Genomic DNA, 21716 nt, shown 5'->3' on the forward strand with positions numbered 1-21716 from the left:
CACTATTGAATGTTTATTTATTTGATTTTTAGGGCATTTCAAGAACACACGTAATTCAACTTATCCAAAGGCCTAACGATGAATTGAAAGTTTAGATTTCACATAATCATGATAATTTTCACATTTTATTTTGGATGCAATAATCGTACTTGCATTTTAACAAAGGAATAATGTCATTGCCATTTGGAAGAGCTTCAAAGGTGGTGATGACATCACTCAACACAACTACTGACAAGAGTACTGATATCTATAAAGACAGACATAGAAGATTATAGAGCGTCCTAGCAAACACAAAATGTTTTACAAAAAACGTTTTATTGTCGGGTTATATAAAGGGTACAAGGCGTTTTAATAACGTTCCAAAACATTTTTGAAAACTCGTCCAAAATATTCTGACATAACGCTATTTAAGAGTTGACAAAATATTTGCCAAAATTATTTTTCAATAACATTTTGTAAATGTTGCTGTAGTGTTTTGTATATTAAACATTTTAAAACGTTTTTCATGACCTTTGTATAACACGACATTTAAATGTTATTAAAACGTTTTGAATAAAACCAAAATGTATTTATAACACCTTTTTAACGTTTTAAGAATATTTTTTGTGTTTGCTGGGGTGTCCTCAGCAACACACAGAGAACCAACTAAACAATAGTGATATAAAAGAATTCTTCTTTTAATTTAACTCTATATTGACTGTTTCACCTATCATGGTTGGTAGGCATCATCAGAATGATGTACGTTGACCCTTACTTCCGGTTGAACTATCCCGACTGAAGAGGGTGTATTATCAGCTAGGAGAGGATCATACACGTGACTATACAATAGTTTTTGTACCATGGAGCTTGTATAAACATGGAGGGAAATAGATTACGCAACACTATTTGATGGGAATTCATACTATCAAATCTATTTTTGTTGGTGACATACCTTGTTACATGCTGCTGTGCAGCAATTCATCAGAATGGCGACCTTGCTTCTTCTTTCCTGAAGTTGCTGCCGTGGCGGCGCTAGAAGCTGGTCGAATATATTCCAGTAAGAAATAGTTCTTCGTCTCTGTTCATGGTGTTTCGCCCTCGTCCCCTGATCCAAATTGCCTCTCTAATCTGTCTTTTGTTCCTGTTGGCCTCCCTTGATCTAATATTAGCGTGCTCCTAACTTATGACATGGTTGTTTTGCGCAACGTGGTCTGTAATAGCAGATTTATTTACTTATGTGAGCGATTGTTTTCTCTGTGACCGAGTATGTATCCCAAGTGCTGCCTTCTCTGCTTCTCCTTGATGTTCTTTGAGATGTATTCCAAACAATCGTGAAGTTTCGCAAATGTAGATCTTGTAACAATTTGTGCAAATTTCATAAATACAGTCCGAGGTTTGCGATATGTCCCGTTTGTCCTTGGGGTGAACTAAAATATTGCGAATTGTTTTGTGCGGTTTGAAGGCTGTCGCAACATCGTGCTTGTTAAAAATCCTCCTGACTTTGTGTGACAATCCTTCAACAAAAGGAACCACGACCAACCGACTTTTCCTGTTCGTTTCGCTTTTCTGTTTTGACTTTTTCTGCTGACCGGTCTTGTCCTTGCGTTTCTTGTTGAAGGCTTAATCAGGGTATCCGCATTGCTTCAGCGCATGTTTTGTCCCCTCTTCGATAACCGTGTCCGCTGGTTCTGTGACTACTTTTTCTTTCCTGTCCATGAGCGTATTCACAACACTGATTTTATGTTCTAATTGATGGCGAGATGTGAAGTGCAAGTACTGGTCCGTATGAGTCTTTTTGTGGTTCACAAGTAAATTGATCCGTCTTCTTTGCGCGTAATGAGACGAAGTGAACTATTTCCTACCAAATATTATTTTTCGACCAGCTTCTAGCGCCGCCAACGACAGCAAGAAAGAAGAAGAAGCAAGGTTGCCAGTGTGATGAAACTATTGACAATCCAGATGAACCTAATACAACAGATTACGTAACACATTGTTCCTTTGATGCCGATTCGATTTGCCGACAAGTTATTCATAAATTGATACCTTTTTCAGGACAAAGGGATTCCGCCATTAAATCGGTAACTGATCTGACAGCTTATTAACGCTTTTCAAGGCAGGTTACTGCCAATAATCGATCAAAAGAAAGTCATGTGAAAGTGCCTACTTGAACAAGTGGTACCTTTTGTTCCCATACAGCCCACGGGTGTGATTGAGTCGTCGCAAACACAAAAATATCGCACTTTAGCGGTCGGCGTACAGTTATTTACTACCCTTCTTAATTTAGGCTCACCATTGAAATAAATTGAATAGAATTGCTGATCGATCACCCGTAACAACGTGCCGGAACTGCCAGGTATGTGTCCATGTCCATCTCTGTCACTTTTTATCTATTAAATATTTCGCAGTATATTTGGTTATCTCGGTTATAGGACTATTCAATGACGTCAAATGTTTTATAATCTAACAAATTTCCATTTAAAAACTAGAGGAAAGTGAGGGAGGGGTGAAAAGATGGGAAGCGGAAGGGAGATCGAGTGGGAAGAAAGAAAAAAAAAAAAAAAAAAGAAAGAGGGAGGGAGGTAGAAGGTCGAGAGGGAGAAGGAGAGCGATGGAGTGATAAAATGTAGGACTAAGAATAAAAGTGCAGAGAAAGGAAAAGAAAGGAATGAATAAATAAATGTAATAATAATTATTACAGAAACTAAACAGCACTAGGCATCCATTCGATAGCTATGATTGGGATTCAAGTTCGTCTGGTACGACTGTACGAGTACTACAAGTCTGGTAATATCAAACCCTTTTCAGGCTCATTCTCCGATAAAGCGTTCAAGTTTGGTCTCGGTAATTGCAAAATTCCAACCACGAAGAATTCATGAAAATCATTCAGAATCGTAAACTTTAATAGTTTCAGAGCACAAAACAATGCATGGGTGATTTTTCAACAATACTTCATTTTTGAGCAATATTACTTGTACACATTGGTGGTAACGTATCAGTGGTAACGTATCTGTGAAGCCCTTTCACACCTTTGTCTTAATCTTGCAAGTGTAAAAACTTACCGACTTAATACTCATATTGATCAGTCATCACCCAATGTACTAAAGTCTGGTATGGTATTTGGCTTCATTTATTACAGCGTTTTTTCCGAGGGGAGTAGAATTTAGGTAACGTATCTGTGACGACATGAACGTAACGTCAGGATTTTTTGCCATTAATATACCTGATTTTTTTTACTTTGAAACCATTGTGTTATATACCACATATATAATATAACTATGGAGCCTGCTTGATCCATCACATATGAGAACATTCATATAGGTAAACATTTTGGATTTTTTGTTTGACAAAACCAAGTGAATACTCACTACAATATTTCGTCCTACTCGTCGGAGGACTTCATCAGGTATGACTGATATGGTCATCTGATCCACTTTCCCGGCAAACAAGTTTGAGTGGTTTCCGGTGTTCCTTAGTCTCTTTTGCAGACTTCAGTAGTGGATCATAGACGTGACTTAAGAGGTATGTGCCCTCCTCTCTGTTTAGGGTCTTGGTGCCCCGTCGCCTTATTTCCATTGCTTCCCGCACTTCTCTAGACCTTTTATCGTGTTCCCGTCCAAGGATCTTAGATTCTTCCCAGTCTATAACGTGGTTTGCCCGTGCAACGTGATCTGAAATTGCTGATTTTGTTTGTTCCATTTCGGATGTCCTTCGTTCAGAGCGGGTGTACTTTTTCTCACCCGCCTTTTTGACTTCTGCCTGGTGTTCAGCTAACCTGGTACCTAACATGCGTGAAGTTTCTCCTACATAACTGAGGTCACAATTTTTGCAACCAATTTCATATATGCAGTTACCGGTTTTTGCTTTCTCCCGTTTGTCTTTTGGATGTACTAAAATTTGCCTGAGGGTGCGGTGGGGTTTCATAGCCGTGTCAACTTTGTGTTTCTTGAGGACTCTTTGGATACGCTCCGAAAGGCCGCTGACGTACGGGATGACCACCATCCCCTTGCTCTTTTCCTCAGTGGTCTTACTTTTCTTTGATCTTGATTTTCAGCATCTTTGTTTTTATTATGCATTTGGTTTTGACTCTGTCCATCGCCCAATCTGGGTAGCCACAAGTTTTTAAGGCTGCACGTACACGCTCTTCTTCTTGGGTTCTGTCTTCCGTTTCTGTTACTACAGAGTTCATGCGATCGAATAACGTTCTGATCACACCCATTTTTTGGTGGAGAGGATGTTCTGATTTGAAATTAAGGTACTGATCAGTGTGCGTTGGTTTGCGGTACACTAATAGCTTAACTGATCCGTCTGGTTTCCTAACAATGAGTGTATCTAAAAATGGGATTTGGCCATTTTTCTCTTCTTCAAAAGTAAATTTTATGCTCTCAGTTTCATCTATGGTGTTCAGATGGTCGGTTAAGTTTTGCACTTGTCCTTCTTTTACTATCTCTAGCACGTCGTCGACATAGCGCCGCCAATACCGTGGCTTAAACTCTAATGGGGCAGTCGCAATGGCCTGCTGCTCTAGGAATTCCATGAAAAAGTTGGCTATGATGGGGCTAACTGGGCTGCCCATCGCGGCACCAAAGCGTTGCCTATAAATGGTGCCCCGAAATTCAAAGTAGGTTGTTGTTAATATGAATTCAAGCAGCTCCATTATGTCGTCGACTTCAAGTTTTGTGCGCTTCTTAAGATCTTTATCTTCAATCAGTCTTTGTTTAACAATGCCGAGGGCTTCTTTGATAGGTGTATTTGTAAAAAGCGACACTACATCGTGAGAGTTAAAAATTTCATGTTCTTCAATGAAAACTCCACTGAGCTCTTCTGCCAAGTCTTTGGAATTTTTAACATGGTGCTCAGTGTTTCCGATGAGCGGATTGAGTAAGTCGGCTAGCGCTTTGGATGTTTGGTAACCAAGTGAGTCGGTGTAATCTACTATGTAGGAGAAACTTCACGCATGTTAGGTACCAGGTTAGCTGAACACCAGGCAGAAGTCAAAAGGCGGGTGAGAAAAGTACACCCGCTCTGAACGAAGGACATCCGAAATGGAACAAACAAAATCAGCAATTTCAGATCACGTTGCACGGGCAAACCACGTTATAGACTGGGAAGAATCTAAGATCCTTGGACGGGAACACGATAAAGGTCTAGAGAAGTGCGGGAAGCAATGGAAATAAGGCGACGGGGCACCAAGACCCTAAACAGAGAGGAGGGCACATACCTCTTAAGTCACGTCTATGATCCACTACTGAAGTCTGCAAAAGAGACTAAGGAACACCGGAAACCACTCAAACTTGTTTGCCGGGAAAGTGGATCAGATGACCATATCAGTCATACCTGATGAAGTCCTCCGACGAGTAGGACGAAATATTGTAGTGAGTATTCACTTGGTTTTGTCAAACAAAAAATCCAAAATGTTTATTTACTGAACAAACCTGATGAATCTATTCAATGAATTCATATAGGTAGTTATTTTGACAGATTGCTATCCATTAGAAATATGGTAACGTATCTGTGAACAATATTGGCGACATAGTCTCAAAGACCTGTTGGAAAAATTTAATAACTTGCGTTGTGATGTTTTATACTTTATAATTAGGGCATGATACCAGCTATTGAAAAGTACCTATAATCCATTATTATGCGCGCATGTACAGCGAACAGGGACACATTATACGGAACGCACCTTTGCTGGCGACATGGAGGAAAACAATGGATATACATAATCAGCTTTATTGTTTTATACTTTCTAGGCATGTTACAACCTCTAGCCCCACACATTTTAAAAAGCAACTCCTAAGTATTAGTTATATTAATAAAAGTCATTTCTTTCTGACAAAACAAGTCTGAATACGACTTGAAACTATGGGCGACACAGATTTGGCTTTTTGGACACTTTATCGGAGAATGTGCCTTCAGTTTTCGAACTAGCGAACATTATAGGATAGCCTAGGATTGCATTGTTAGAGATAGCGAACCTTAGCGCTGGCAAATCTTTACTTAAGAGCCTATGGAGGTAGCGGGGACGTCACAAGAAGGTGATTGTCATTTGGACCAGTGATTTGCGCACTTGACCAAATCATGGTAAAAGACTTATATAGTTAGTAAAGGACGAAAAGGCAAATGGACCATATGGCCGAAGGACGAAGTAGCATACATGGACCAAGTGGTTAAAGGGGAAATGATCAATATTTTGGTATGGTTAAATAAGGACTTTTGGAAGTTATGGAAGAAAAAAGTCCCTTTACCCATTGAAAAACATGTCAAATTATGGAAGTTTAAACATGTTTAAGCATGGAAAATATACACACTGTTGTAGAGAAAAATATATAACTCTATTAAAGGGGTATTTGGTAAGAAGACAAAGAGTCTGTATTGGATATTTAGAAAGAGGACAAACTGTCTATGTGGATGTCTGTCCTTGTCGTTGTCTTAAACATGAAATTATGGAAGTTTAAACATGTTTAAGCATTTTGGCCCCGGTCAATTTTGTTTTATTTCGTGTTTAGAAAATATATATCATAAGCTTTAAAATGGTATATCATTGACTTCAAATGATATCCAGAAGCGGAGTTATGGTTTGTTGAACTCTGCTCCTTCAACAAAATGGTACCTTTTTCGGTTCTACGTGTGTCCCTTTTTCCACATTGCTGGTAATAAATATCACACAGTCATAATTACTGGTCATTTCAAATCATTCCCAAGTCAACGAGGTTCAGGAATGCCCTCTCATCATGCTCATTGTTAATTGTTGTTAACATTCCTAGACAAAATACAATGCTTTGTAACCCACCACTTGAACAGGATTTAGCCAAAGCAAACAAAAAATAGAACTATTTAAGGATTTTATAGAAATAGGTAGAAGATAATTATCCCCTACAGCAATAGGATTATTGATTGGTGTAAACGCTATCAAATGAGAAACATGTCGCAACAAATTGAGGTACTTATGAATACGACCTTCACGCACATTTTACACTGTAGCTCAGAATACAATTTGCCGACTTTACGGCTCATTCGTAGTGTATGGCCACATTTGAAAAGAGGACAAACTGTCTATGTGGGTGACTGTTCTTGTCTTTGTCTTTTTATATTGTTTGAATTGGATGGAAATCTTAGGTCATGGCTTCAAAGAGATATTTGGTAAGAGGACAGATTGTCTGTGTGGGGGTGTGTGTGTGTGTGTGTGTCTGTCCTTGTTTTTGTATATTCTTTGTATTGGATGAAAATCTAACGTCATTGTCTCAAAATGATATTTGCTTAGAGGATAAACTATCTGTATTGGTGTCTGTCCTACAGTTTATGTCTTTGCATATTGTTTGTATTGGATGGACATTGTACTATAGCTTCAAAGGGATATTTGGTAAGAGGACAAACTGTCCGTGTGGGTGTCTGTCCCACAGTACATGTCTTTGCATATTGTTTGTATGGATGGAAATCGTACATAATGGCTTAAGGGATTAGGTAAGAGGACAAACTTTCTCTGTGTGTCTGTCCTTGTTTTTGTATTATGTTTGTATTTTGTATCATGTTTGATGAAATGCTGCATAACAGCAACATAGCAGCGTGAAACTGTAACTAGGTATATCACCGAAAATAGATTTGATAGTATGAATTCCCATCAAATACATGTACGATCGAACTGGTAGGCATATTATAAATTCGGGATATTAAATATCTTCCTGACCAGCCAGACCTGCTCATGGTCAAAGACGATTCCTTACTAGCCACAGACCGACCACTGGAATTAGTTAGAACACGAACCATTCGTTATAATGAACAAAATGGCTGTTGGTTGGACCCCATCTCTTCGCATCGAATGTGACGTCATGACCTTACGGTCCCCGATATTGCCCTTATGAACTCGCATCCTCCTGATAAGATGTAATTACGATAATCTGGAAAGCCTTCACAAACCGAACGCATTACATGAAAAGAGTTAACATAATAAAATTGATCATAGAATTCGTCGGCCGTATCACATACTGACGTATTCGACATTTTTAAAATTTTTGAGAAAATTGGTATATTAGTTTGTTATGTTCTACTCTATATATTCACCAAAAACCATGCCTCAAAGTAGCTTAATTAGTAAGATATTAATTAATTTAATTTTGACGTATTTACAAAACCTTGAAATGTCTGTATCACATAACGACGTATTTGCCGATCACCTATACTGCGCAAGCCCAGTATGTCGTATCTGCAATTTGAAGGATTTGCCGTTTCACATACTGACGTATTTGCGCGACGTATTTGCGCGACTTTGTCATTACACGATAAAATCGCTGTTTTGTCCTTTTCACATACTGACGTATTTGCGCAACTGTTTCACATACTGACGTATTTGCGCGACGTATTTGTCATTTGAACAGCGAAATTGTCATTAGTCCTTTTCACATAGTGACGTATTTTATTTAATATTGTTTTTTGCAGAATAAGTTATGCTCTGATAGTAATAAGTGAATTATATTGAAAATATAGTATATTCGCTTTACTGCTAACCTGGTTTTAATCGACAATAATGTTTTAATCAAGATTATGAAGCAAATGAAAATCTCTAAATTTTCAACTTCGATTTTCTCGAAATGCGTATTTTGCAAATACGTCAGTATGTGATGCGGCCGACGAATTGTACCATGATGCAGTCATGTCTACAGTAGAATTCACCACGACCTTTGCAGGACTTAAACCCCATTAAAAGCTATTAAACCAAGATAACACTCATTGAAAACAGCTCAACTGATTAAATCATATCTTCTCTGGTTAAATGCACACAACATATGTTTCTGCTTTACACGTACAATGGAGCAATGAGCTGGGATTATAGTTTCAGTTGGGTGAACGATTATAAAGCGAGCGCTAGAGAACAATAATTCTGTGTGGGCTTTTGTTTACGAAATGAGACAATACGTGCTTATTGTTAACCAGCGTTCTTGAAAATGAGAAGCATGGTGGTTTGCCACGGTTTAGAAATAACACGGTTTGGAAATAATTTCTTTATATTTTTTGGTGTTATCGTTTACATATCCTTCCTAAAACACCAAAGTACGCATATGTTACAAAACTATATTTTCTAGAAATTTAGAAGAGTACTTTTAATATTGGCCGGTTATTTTTCACACAGCTACGTTAACTAGGCAATGTACTATTACCTATAACATACACTAAAACACCAAAGTACGAATATTTCCAAACATCTAAATTAGCTAAAAATTTAGGACATGTTACAAAACTATATTTTCTAGACTGACTTTAGAAGAGTACTTTTAATATTGGCCGGTTATTTTTCACACAGCGACGTTAACTAGGCAAATCCCCATACTTCTAACGTACGCTATTTGTAGAGGTCACGCGTCAATGGTAAGAGCACTGTGTATTGTGTATAGGAAAACGGACAGTAACTGCAGTATGCTCTACAACAAGCAAGTTTGCAATTTAAAGAGTATTGTTGACCATTGCTCATTGAAATGAAGCTAGTATAATAGACAATATAAGTGTGCTCTTTCATTTAATGACATAAAATTGAAAAAAAAAATGTTATGAGGAACACTCGGGGGTTTGACTTTTAAAACCTACATCTTGTGCAAAAACAATTCTACTAATTGTTTTTAATAATTTATGATTGGTTTAGTCTAGAAATACAAACTTTTCCATACAAAACTACCCGTTGTCATATTAAACACTGTAGTAAGTAATGCAGATGTCTTCAAAATCTAAAAGTTACTGTAAAATTTTAATTACTTATCCTATCATAGTCAAAGTATAGATTTTCTGAAGGGAAATTTGACGGGGAATCTAAATATGGACATATTTTTTCTGTATGTTTAGGGGGAAAATGTTTAGGTTCAAAATATGTTGAATTGTAAAAAAATCTAACATACTTTGGGACACCCTATATTCCTAGATTACCAAACAGCTGTGATTTTGGTTCTTCCAAAGTCAGTTGGCTCTCCATATCCTCTAACCAAATGAATGTTGTTTACTTCCAGTTTATTACTGTAAGTTGGTAATAAGCAATGCATTGAGTGACCCATTTTTTATCAAAATTTTTATTCCACCCTGTATAACTTGCAGGTCACCCTCTATAATAAGTTGAAATGTATATATTTCTTATGCCTTCAGCTTTCCAAAAATGTATACTTTTGCTAGTTTAGGGCTGATGATTGTCGAGATAATCTAATTAGAAACCCAGTTGGTGTAAAAATTCATAATATTTGTCATGTAACGCTAAGGGTGGCGAGTTCAGGACACACGGCCATGTATATTAATACAAGATACTAAAACAAAACAATATTTATAGATTGTTTTCAATTATTTTGATTTTCACAGTTTCATCGCATGAAGATAGCGCAAATGGCAGCTGAAAACTAAGCCTCACCTCGAAGTAATCTGAACGTCAAATTACCTTGCAATGTGACGCGCAAAGTACTGCAGAGATTCCCAGTTAGCTGAACGGGAGATTCATTAAACACAAATAGATTAAAAACGGAAAATAATTTTTATCAACAATTACTTTATTTCACAAAATTCGTTTTTGCGTGACAGAATGTGCATGTAAATTTATTATGATATTCTAATACAGCTTTTCCGTCCAATTTCGAACTTTGTTCATTCATAAAGTGTCGTCGAATACAAAGATACGTTTAGAAAGTTTTTAATCAAATTAACCGTTTTTACAGTGAAGTGTTACAACTTTAAGAACGAGCCATTTTGAGATGGCAAGTTGGATGAGGTAAACACTCACAGAAATTAGTTTTAGCAGGCCTACTATGTATACGGTATGCTTATATAATTGAAGACCGAATTAAAAAGACTAGTTTGCGTCTGACGTCATGCAAAGACGCGACGCGATATAATACAAATTTTATGACAAATTATTAAAATTTGATATTTTTCACATTTTGATATTATAACAGTTTTATACATCTAATGATATATTCTTAAAGTGTGTGTAGCTGGGAGGAAAAGCCGACGATCAATTGAAAATTTTGACCTTTCAATTAAAGATATGGATTTTTTCCCCAAAAGACCTAATTTTTTGGGTGTTTTGGGAAAAAATCCATATCTACAATACAAAAGGTCATCATCCCACCTACATACACTTTAAGTATAAATCATCAGATTTATAAAGTTTACTTTGAGTACTCTCAAATATCAAAAATATCTATTTTTAATGATTTGCCAAAATGTGTATTATATACATCAAAATTATTTGATATCAGAAGGACATTCCTCGTTTTCAGAATGCAATTCGATATGTCTGATGTGCTCTAATGTCCCACAAAAAATACTGTCCACACGTTCATACCCCATCCCTTAACAGGACATCAAACACAAACTAATAGTCTATTTAATTCGGTCTTCAATCATAGTATTTTTTTAAATAATTGTTTACAAAGTTTACAAAGAGATATAATAGACTATAATAAGACACATTCGTCACGAATGAGCACAAGCCGACTGGGATCGAGACCAAGGACCACAAGCCGACTGGGATCGAGACCAAGGAGCACAAGCCGACTGGGATCGAGACCAAGGAGCACAAGCCGACTGGGATCGAGACCAAGGAGCACAAGCCGACTGGGATCGAGACCAAGGAGCACAAGCCGACTGGGATCGAGACCAAGGATAAGCCGACTGGGATCGAGACCAAGGACCACAAGCCGACTGGGATCGAGACCAAGGACCACAAGCCGACTGGGATCGAGACCAAGGACCACAAGCCGACTGGGATCGAGACCAAGGAGCACAAGCCGACTGGGATCGAGACCAAGGACCACAAGCCGACTGGGATCGAGACCAAGGACCACAAGCCGACTGGGATCGAGACCAAGGAGCACAAGCCGACTGGGATCGAGACCAAGGACCACAAGCCAAGGACCACAAGCCGACTGGGATCGAGACCAAGGACCCTAAGCCGACTGGGATCGAGACCAAGGACCACAAGCCGACTGGGATCGAGGTCCAAGGACCTAAAGCCGACTGGGATCGAGACCAAGGACCACAAGCCGACTGGGATCGAGACCAAGGACCACAAGCCGACTGGGATCGAGACCACAAGGACCACAAAGCCGACTGGGATCGAGACCAAGGACCACAAGCCGACTGGGATCGAGACCAAGGAGCACAAGCCGACTGGGATCGAGACCAAGGACCATAAGCCGACTGGGATCGAGACCACAAGCCGACTGGGATCGAGACCAAGGACCACAAACCGACTGGGATCGAGACCAAGGACCCTAAAGCCGACTGGGATCGAGACCAAGGAGCACAAGCCGACTGGGATCGAGACCAAGGACCGCAAGCCGACTGGGATCGAGACCAAGGACCACAAGCCGACTGGGATCGAGACCAAGGACCTAAGCCGACTGGGATCGAGACCAACACTTATGCTAGCTTCAGGAGGACGACAAACAAGACAATTAGCGGTCTCTAATAGAGGCCCTGCATGAAATTATCGATTGGCTCCAAACAAAGGATTTGAACCGGTGTCCTTCACCGTAGATATGGCGGAGTGCAGTCCATTCAATCAAATGTTGTCATCAACCTATTTGATCGTAGTGCAGGGTTATGTGTGTGAGACGAACTGTCACGGTAGATTGCAATCATGCTTTTGTTGAATGCATTTGAGTAGTCCGCCATATTTACGGGATGATACGTCACATGCAAGGCCTCTATACATTTAAAACAAGATAGTAACAGCTTTTCTTGAAATTGACTCGGGACTACACCACATTTCGCCATACTGCATTTTAGAAACGCTTGCTGTTAGAATAAGAAATTTGTAATAATTGCACAGGTCACGGCAGCCCTGTGACCTTTCCGGAAAAAGCCGAGTGGCAGGTTTTTCAAATAAATATTTTCTGTGTAAAAACTGTACAATCAGATAGGTAATGGAATATATGAATATTAACTGTACATCTATCATAACAATTTTTGATAACAACTTGCGTCAAATTTGATCTAGTATAGAATTTATTTCAATCTTATATATGCCATTTTAAGTGAAGTGAAAATAAATTCTGTTAAAACGGTAAATTTTTTATGTAAATTTTACATTAGACTCCACACAAGATTAACGCTTTGTTGTTATGATAATCTAATCTTTTGATTTCATAAATAAAATTAGGGGTCTAATGTGGATTTTGAATGCAAACTGGAACAATCCAATGCCTTGTTAAAAGCATTTACTTCAAAATGGAGTTCGGATGCAGTTCGTAATACAACTTCCGCCAACTTGCGGGAAACCACAGCAGGGCACGTGACCGAAATCGAAATCGATTTTATGTATTTTGTATGTATCATAGGCCGCTCGTATTAATGGTCTCTATGCGCTTGAGAATTTAACAATATAAATAATGGTAGCTCTTTTATAATACGCATTAATGTTTTAAGCAGATACAATTCCAAAATATGATACGTTTAATGTCTTTGCTTGTCACATGGTATGTTGAAGTAATGAAGTTGTGATTTATTAATATTATATGTTTAAATTTTCACGATGACATTATCAAGTTTTCGTCGCCGAGCGGTCTAAGGCGCTGGTGTTATGGTATATGTGATAGCGGCGCAGTGCAGCAGCGTGGGTTCGAGCCCCGCCGGTGCCTCTGACAATGTAAGTTTTTTTTAATTTCATATTATGTTAGGGAAATGCGGCTGGGAGAATGTATGTATGGCGAAGAGTGGTGTGACTCGGGACATAGGGTTGAGATATGAGGTACAATCATAACAATGTTAAATTGGGTTGAGATGAGGTACAATCATAACAATGTTAAATTGGGTTGAGATGAGGTACAATCATAACAATGTTAAATTTATAATTAAGAATAATCTTGGGGGGTTGCCAGTTAGGGAGTGTCTTGTTTTAGTTATTATTAGTCTATGGGGGGTAAAAATAAGATTTGGTTAGTATAAAATTGTCACCCTTTGGTAATTCGAGAATTTCAATGTCAAAGTTGACAAAGGGGTAAAACATTTCTCAGGTCACATATATTCCGAAAATGTATAGTTTGACGTATCTGCAACTTATCTTTCCCGAGTAACAAGCAAGAAGGTAAAACTTTTTGGGGGCTTTACAGGCGGGTATCAATTCTTAAGAATACATTCCCTTTTCGACGGGAATAAGTTCACTCCGTTTAAAATTTTTACCACCCATATACTTTCACCCCTTTTTAGATTGTTTACACACGATGAAAAATCTATTTCGGTATTTTAATTTATCGAGAATTTCAATGTCAAAGTTGACAAAGGCGTCAAACATTTCTCAGGTCACATGTATTCCGAAATGGATAGTTTGACCTATCTGCAACTTATCCTTCCCGAGTAACAAGCAATAATGAAAATTGCAGACACCAGTGAATTATTCTTATTTATCTCCCTGCTTCTACTTCTATATGCATACTTTTATTATAATTTTTTATTGTAGCAATAATTTAGAGACCAATGCAGAAGTCTTCAAGGTCATATCCAGGCTGGTGACCTGTACAAATAAAAGAAAAAAATACTACTGAATATGAAATATTATTGTATACTATAATGAAGAAGAAATGTTATTGTATGTTATAATGAAAACATAATGATCACCCAAATTTGGCATAAGTATGCAGCAAATGTGGGGTGTGTGGTGGTGGTGGCGGGGTGTGGGGGTGTGTGTGGGGTCGTCTTTGACTTACAGGCGCAGGGCCTGTTGATCCGTGGCTTTCATCTGAAAGCGCCGCGCCGCCTCCAGTCATGCCCGGGCACTTCAATATGAAATGGATATAGGTGTAGGGCTGACATTTTCGCTGCAAGGGCATTCGGTGAGAGCAAAATGTAAAAAATATGGGGTCATTGGGTGAGAGCATGATTTTGTCATTCGGTGAAAGCAAAATATAAAAAAAATTGGGGTCATTGGATGAGAACATGATTTTGTTTTTAAATGGAACCTTTGGGTGAGAGCTCTAAATGGCTTCAAAATTTCTTCTTCTCTTTTTCAAAATTAGAAACGAAATCTATGATAAATGAAAGTTGCTGTTCAAAGGGTCTTTGGGTGACAAATCAGATGGCAAAGGTCTTCGAGTGACAGAGCATAATGTTCGTAAACAAATATGGTGACAGTGCCCCCCGGGCATTCATGTCCGTTGTTTGCAAGCTGTTCTGCCCCCGTTCTGCCTTGCCGATGGCCGAGGAGCTGAGAATCCTGTTGTATTTGCTCCTTCCAACGAGGTGATGGACGGGCTCTTCCTCTTGGGTGTGTGGAATCCTGGTGATAGACTTGGTTTGGTAATCTATTTGCTAATCATGGTCAAACCATGTGAGACGTTGTCATATTAAGTTGCAATCCAGGAAAATAAAGTTGGCACACTTTGCCTGCCCCGCTTCCCCAATTCAATGTTGGACCAAGCCATGTTGTCCGTGAGACCCTCCAACATTGAAAGATGGGGAGTGAAGAAGGGTGAGATATAGGGGGGGGGGGTCTGTACTTCACATAATTGCATGCTTATTTCAGTCGCCTCTCCAATTTTGATAGGGCACGCATTTCAATTGTTTAGTGCAAGTGTGCCAGCTATTTTTTTCCTGGATTGCAGGCACGATAACCTCCTCTTTTATCATCCCATCTGTCAATGATACACCACGTATGGAGCGGAGTGAGCTTAATAGATGTTGTGAGGGTCCAAGAACTTGATCCACATGTTGCAATTTGTACATCTTAGTCTTGGTCATGGTGGGACCAGACTGTATAGTGTCTTTTGGAGATCCAGACCTGGACTGTTGATCTCCAATCTCCATTGCATACATGCTCATCCAATTCATCTTAACAATTGGAGCTTATCAAAAAGCATATCCAACAGGGTGGTGTCATCCGCGTTGTGGAAGTTGTTGATCCTTACATCATACATCTTGGCACCTGTATCAAGTTGTTGTAAATCTTTCATAACCATGATAACAAGCTCCAGGTAAAGGTTGAATTAGGCTGGTGACAGCATAGCAGGCGTCTTTACCTTCTATCACTTCATATCTTTGACAATATAGCACACTTGATCTAATGGTACATGTATGACTTCGATGAGATCAATCAGCTATCAACAAGAGCTTCGCGCCGAATGGTGTCGCATTTTTTTAAACTTTATGTTCTTAAGGGCAATTCCATGGTAACTCGTGCTACACTTTTGGGCATCCTTTTGCAAACTTGATGCTCCAGCTTTTTTAGGCCAATAGTATTTAGATGGACATTTTTTGTAACAAGCTGTTTTTTTTCCAGATATAGGTGTAGTAACATGTGTAATATCACTGATAAAAAGTCCCCGCAAATCCACTGTTGGCGTTTTTCAAAATCCAAGATGGCGTCCAATATGGCCGCCATTTTCATGTTATTATCATAATTTCCAAACCATACTAGCTAGAAACACAAGTAAGGTATCTAAACATATGTTTTGAGATATGAGGAATCTTAATAAATCCATATTAAGATGATGATTCAACCCTTGCAAGCATCCGAAACCCAACATTTTTTTTTTTGGGGGGGGCAACTTCTCAGACCAGACCATAGAGCAGTTCTAGATGCGGACACTGAAAACAGGAGGAATGACACATGGATAGGGCATTGCAGACATCACGTTGACCAAGTAGGTTCATGCTCTTGCTCATTGTGCTCCTATCTGTGACACATTGGAACAGTTCACTGGAGTTCACACTGGCACATCAGAGCAACGCAAAGATCTACGGCAGAATTCACAGGTAAGAGACACCAAGGATTGCGGAATTTTTGAAGGATGGTTAAATGCTCATCTACCATTTGCTGGTTATGAGGCTAATCAGCTCGTGTCTGATATAAAATTGGATCGATTGAGCCCATATTTATTGGTCGAGCTATGAGTTTTAAAATATTGGACGAGACCAATAAATATTGGGCGTAAAGCATCCAATTTTATCATTATTATGTGTTGGATCCAATATTTTCACACACAATTGGATCCATCAAAACATAATAATGTGTGAACATGGATCGTAGCAGGTGAATCTGTAAACTTTGACAGAGCTGTTGAAATTGGTAGTAAAGGCACCACCAGATATGAAGGACAAGAAGTTCACAAATGTTTCACTACGCCGAAATGAAACAACAATGGGATCAAAGGACACCGTCAGAAGTGAATCCAAGTCTTATTTAATAGAATCACCTTGGTGCTAAACAGCAGCACTGAGATGGAGGCATTTCTGGCATATGAACTCGCTCCTCAGCCACCCTCTCTGTTTGAAGATGGACTGATGCGCAAACCCCCTAAGAGTGCCTTGGGTCTTATGCTGAAATCGTTGTATTTGATGGCTATGGAAGCAATACATCCAAAAAGCAGGCAGAGTAACGTAGAAGAGTTGAGAAGTGCACATCGAGTGATATTATATTTGAGAGCATGCCTACCTCGACAACCCAAGCTGCATTTCTAGCAAATATAGCAAGAACAAACTTAACTTACATAACTGCACAGGACGTTGTGTCCCTTCTGAGTAAGCCTCCTCCATTAAGTTTTGTCTGTTGCTTGTGTCTTTGCTTCATGTGGGGTCATTCCCAGGTCCCTCTGAATTTGGTCCTTCCATCTGAATGGTGGACGACCTGGTGGTCTTTTCTTGCTGAAGTCATTAATGTAGGTTTGGTGGGGAAGCCGATGTTGAGGCATCCTGAAGATATGCCCAGCCCATTTCAAACGTCTCTGGCAGATAACATCGTTGATGGAGCTAGTGGTGTTGAGACTCTGTCTGATAGAATTGTTGCGGATTTTGTCAAGTAGGGAACTCCAAGCATTGTCCTTAGGCATCGCATTTCAAAAACATCCAGTCTGTACTGTGTCGATCGGATTCATGTAACGCCCAGGATTCTGACCCATATGTGGCAGTAGGGAGGATGAACGACTGGTAGATCCTCACTTTCAGCGAAAGATTGAAGAGGCATGGTGAGAGAAGACATCCCTGTCTAACACCAACTATGGCTTTAAACCAATCGGTGAACTTTCCATTTACCATGACTGAGCATTTGGTTTGCTCATACATTTTTGCAATGAGGTTCACCAGTTTGGTGTCTACTCCTACTGATCGCAGACAAAGGGCTTCCCTCCATATGGTGTCAAATGCTGCTTTGAAGTCTACAAAGTTCCAGTGTATTGGAATGCGTTTTTCTTTAGCCTTTTCAAATATTTGGGGTACTGTAAATACCGCATCTGAGGTTCCTCTGGAACTCGTGAACCACACTGTTCCTTTCTCAGATGGTTATCCCGGGAGGGTAATAGCTCTGTAGTTGGCTGGCTCCAGTTTGTACCCTTTTTGTACACAGGGGTTATTAGACTTTTACTCCAGTCTTCGGGGATTTTTCCTTCAGCCAGGCGGTATTGATGACCTTCAACAACATCAATTGTTGAACAAACAGCGACTTGTATATAGAAATGATCAGTGAGAGGATGCGTATGGCTGGAATTCATGTCATCCAGGCTGAAGCAGATGCCGATACATTGATTGCCGATACAGTTGTGGTGGTGTTGTGGTACAGACACTGACCTACAGGGCAAGTTCAGCATGAAATGCTGTAGTATTCCTGAGATAGTGTTCCGAGTACGTGATATCCAGCAAGCATTGGAAGCTTGTTATCACTTCATGGCATCACAGGGTATGACACAGTCTCAGCCATCTATTGCCGGGGAAAGTGTAACCCTTTCAACATGGTACACAAGAAAGGCAAAGATGACTTCCTAGGGATTGTTCGCAGTTCTCTTAGTTCGTCATGTGAGCTTACCCCCCAACGAGCGCAGCAGCAAGGCAGCATTCCTACCGTACCTATCTCACAGTGCAAGAGTGGCTGGGAAATAAACTGGATCCGACTAACTGGGGTTGGAGAGCACAAGAAGGCATCACGACACCAGTAGGAACAGCTCCCTGCTGTACCTGACACTTTGCTCAACATGTTGTCTTGTGGATGTAAGCCTGATGGATGCAACACTACCGTATTCACTCGATAGTTAGCACATGTGCTTACTATCGAGGGCTTTTGAAAACGTGCAAAAACGAAAAAATATGAACAGCGCCATCCACAAAAGTGACAAAAGTGTAAAGGGTTTTGAGCAAATCATCGATACACATAGCTATATACGAACAATTAAACCTACGAATTTGTGTGTTAACTACATTAGCTCAGTTGGTAAAGCGACAGACTTTGAATCATCTTAAGAAGAGCAAACTGAGCAGGAGTTCGAGGCTCGTTATAAACTTTTCCGTTGCTTTATTTTTATTTTGGGGTTTGAGCTTTTCTTGATAAATTTAATCTTTGTTTTTCATTTTGTTTCTTTGTTGTTTTTTATTTGCTTTATTTTGTTTTGTTTTTTCTTTTCTTTTCTTTTTCTCCTTTCTTTCTTTTTTGTTCTATTCATACTGGGGTCATGGGTTATTTATTCAAAACATACCTATATACGAACAATTCAACCTGCAAATGTATGTCTGAACCCCATTAGCTCAGTTTGGAAAACGCCGGACTTCGAGACTCGATGAAGTTCAAATCTGTTCAGTATTTCACTATTTAGATTATTTTTCTCTGCCATGTTTGTTTTACAGGTCTTTTTTAACTACGAATATAGGCCTACATTTGACAATTCTTGAAGGTTTTTTTGCGGGCTTTTTATTTATTTATTTATTTATTTTTACCAAAGGAACAATTAGAGATCAGTTGGATTAAAGTGGAGTGGTTACATAACTCCTTGGTAACTGGATCACGCACCTTTTTGAAGGCAAATAAATACGCTCATTTCGTTGTAATAGACAAAGTGATAATCGGATTACACGTAACACTTCGCTGGCGAATAATTGGATCAACTTTAAAATTTCACCCCTACATCCAATTTCGTGCATTTCTACACCCATGCATGCTACACCTCAATGGCAGACATAGCTGCTGGGACACAATAGAACAATAAATGGCGTTGAATGCCATAGACTTTGTGTTGCGATCATATCGATCGTGGTGCAGAACTCAAGCCTGATCCAGCTGACAGTGATAATCGGATTACACGTAACATTTCCCTTGCGAATTGTTACGCATAGTCGTGCTAAAAGTCGGTCGATACATGTTGAACTCAGCACAATTCAGAAATGCGCGTTTTTGCTTTGAAAATTCTCGGTCAAATAAAAAACTTTTTTTTTTTTTTTCAGTTTTGAATAAAAAATGTTGAATAAAAACATAGTTCTTGGATATACATTTGAAAAAAATCCCGGTGTTAAAATTAGGCACGAAATTGTTTTCTGTTTGATTTTGATAGGACTCAGCTTCGCCTAGACTGCTGAACTTAGTTCTCAATGATAGTCAGTCATTTATCTTTTGGTCGTTATATGACTATCATGATACATCTCCGAGGAGCAATTTCAGACAATTGCTTGGGATTACTGGTGCAGAGGTTAATTGAATCCTTTCATGACCACTGATGCATAGTCAAGTCTGACACGAATTGAAAGACCATGTCACTCTCGACAAAAGAATGCATGCATGTCAAAGGTCATACGACACCATTTGGTGTTTGTTATGCTCATCGAAATATGTACAGTAGGTCCCTTCATTGTAATGTCCTTCCATACTTCTCCAACCCACTTGGTGATCAGAATTCGTCTTTGGCTTGCAGTTATGTCATTGTTGGCGTATTTTTGGCCATTTAATCAGGGACTGGAAACAGATTATTGTCAAGCTATTGTTATCAGATTATCTTTTCGACCTTCGATTGTATGCGAGTTGCGCCGAGTGCGCTATGTTTGAATTTTATTATTTACTCATGTTGCCCAACTAAATATAAAAAAACCATCAAAATATTCCGATATCTTTTTTAAGTTATGTCAAATTGTGTAAAATGTCTATCCTTTGTCGAACACAATTTCTGTGTAGCATGGAAAATCATTTACATAGGATTTTGAAGACAAAATGTGATAATTTTGTGGAGATACAGAATGCTAGAACAAACAAAATTATATTTTTTCTGGAATGTGTACAGTACACCGTACGCTTGGTATTCCTACTGATTTCGATACTGAAATAATTCTTAAGGGGGTACTACACCCATCGCATTTTTTACGGGTTTTTTGCATTTTGTGAAGAAATGAGAAAATAAAATTGGACATAGTGGTATGCAAAATGAAGGGGCAAATCTTCTCGTTCTATTGGTGGCATCGGTATCAATGTAGCTTACATGCTTTTGAAGGTAGAAGCCAAAAGGTGGTACATCACTGATGTTTTAAATTCACTTCATTTTGGAAAGCTTGATATCAACGGATTTCGTTAAAATTTTGGATATGTGTTGCTAACGCATTAGAGAAATAATGTTGATATGTAAAATGGGAATAAGTGGTTCCTGATGGCTTCATGAACTTGGTGATTTTCAGTGCTCCACATCTATCAAAAACGAACTGGTTAAAATGCTTCTATTTTCAATGTTGAGCTATATTTTGTATTTTTAACTAGCGACATTATTTCACTGAAACTTAATTAAGCCATAGGTAACAGGTTACCACAACCATACTACAGCAATGTGAAAAAAATTGCATTTCTCGTCACCTATACCCACCATATTTCGTAAGTGCGTTAAGCTTATATTTGCGATTTTGGTAACTATTTTACCTTTTGTTTTCTAACCCATTTCAACTAGGAACTCCAAAATTGATACAGTGATAGCATATTTTAAGCGGAGTCATATCATTTGTAACTTACCTATGATTGTCGCTATCCAAGGCAAAAAATCAAA

General features: G+C 38.9%; 1 protein-coding gene across 2 annotated transcripts in view; it reads right to left on the minus strand.

The window, feature by feature from the left end:
* Positions 1-13689: 13689 nt before the first annotated feature.
* Positions 13690-21716, minus strand: part of LOC140165886 (uncharacterized) — a 34790-nt gene continuing 26763 nt past the window's right edge. For both annotated transcript variants that reach the window (XM_072189231.1, XM_072189230.1), the window contains one exon: positions 13690-14458. In XM_072189231.1, coding sequence (XP_072045332.1) covers positions 14412-14458 — 47 coding nt within the window. In that variant the 3' untranslated portion in view covers positions 13690-14411. The remainder of the gene's footprint in view (positions 14459-21716) is intronic.

This window comes from Amphiura filiformis, chromosome 12 (assembly GCF_039555335.1).
Source record: "Amphiura filiformis chromosome 12, Afil_fr2py, whole genome shotgun sequence".
NCBI lineage: Eukaryota > Metazoa > Echinodermata > Ophiuroidea > Amphilepidida > Amphiuridae > Amphiura > Amphiura filiformis.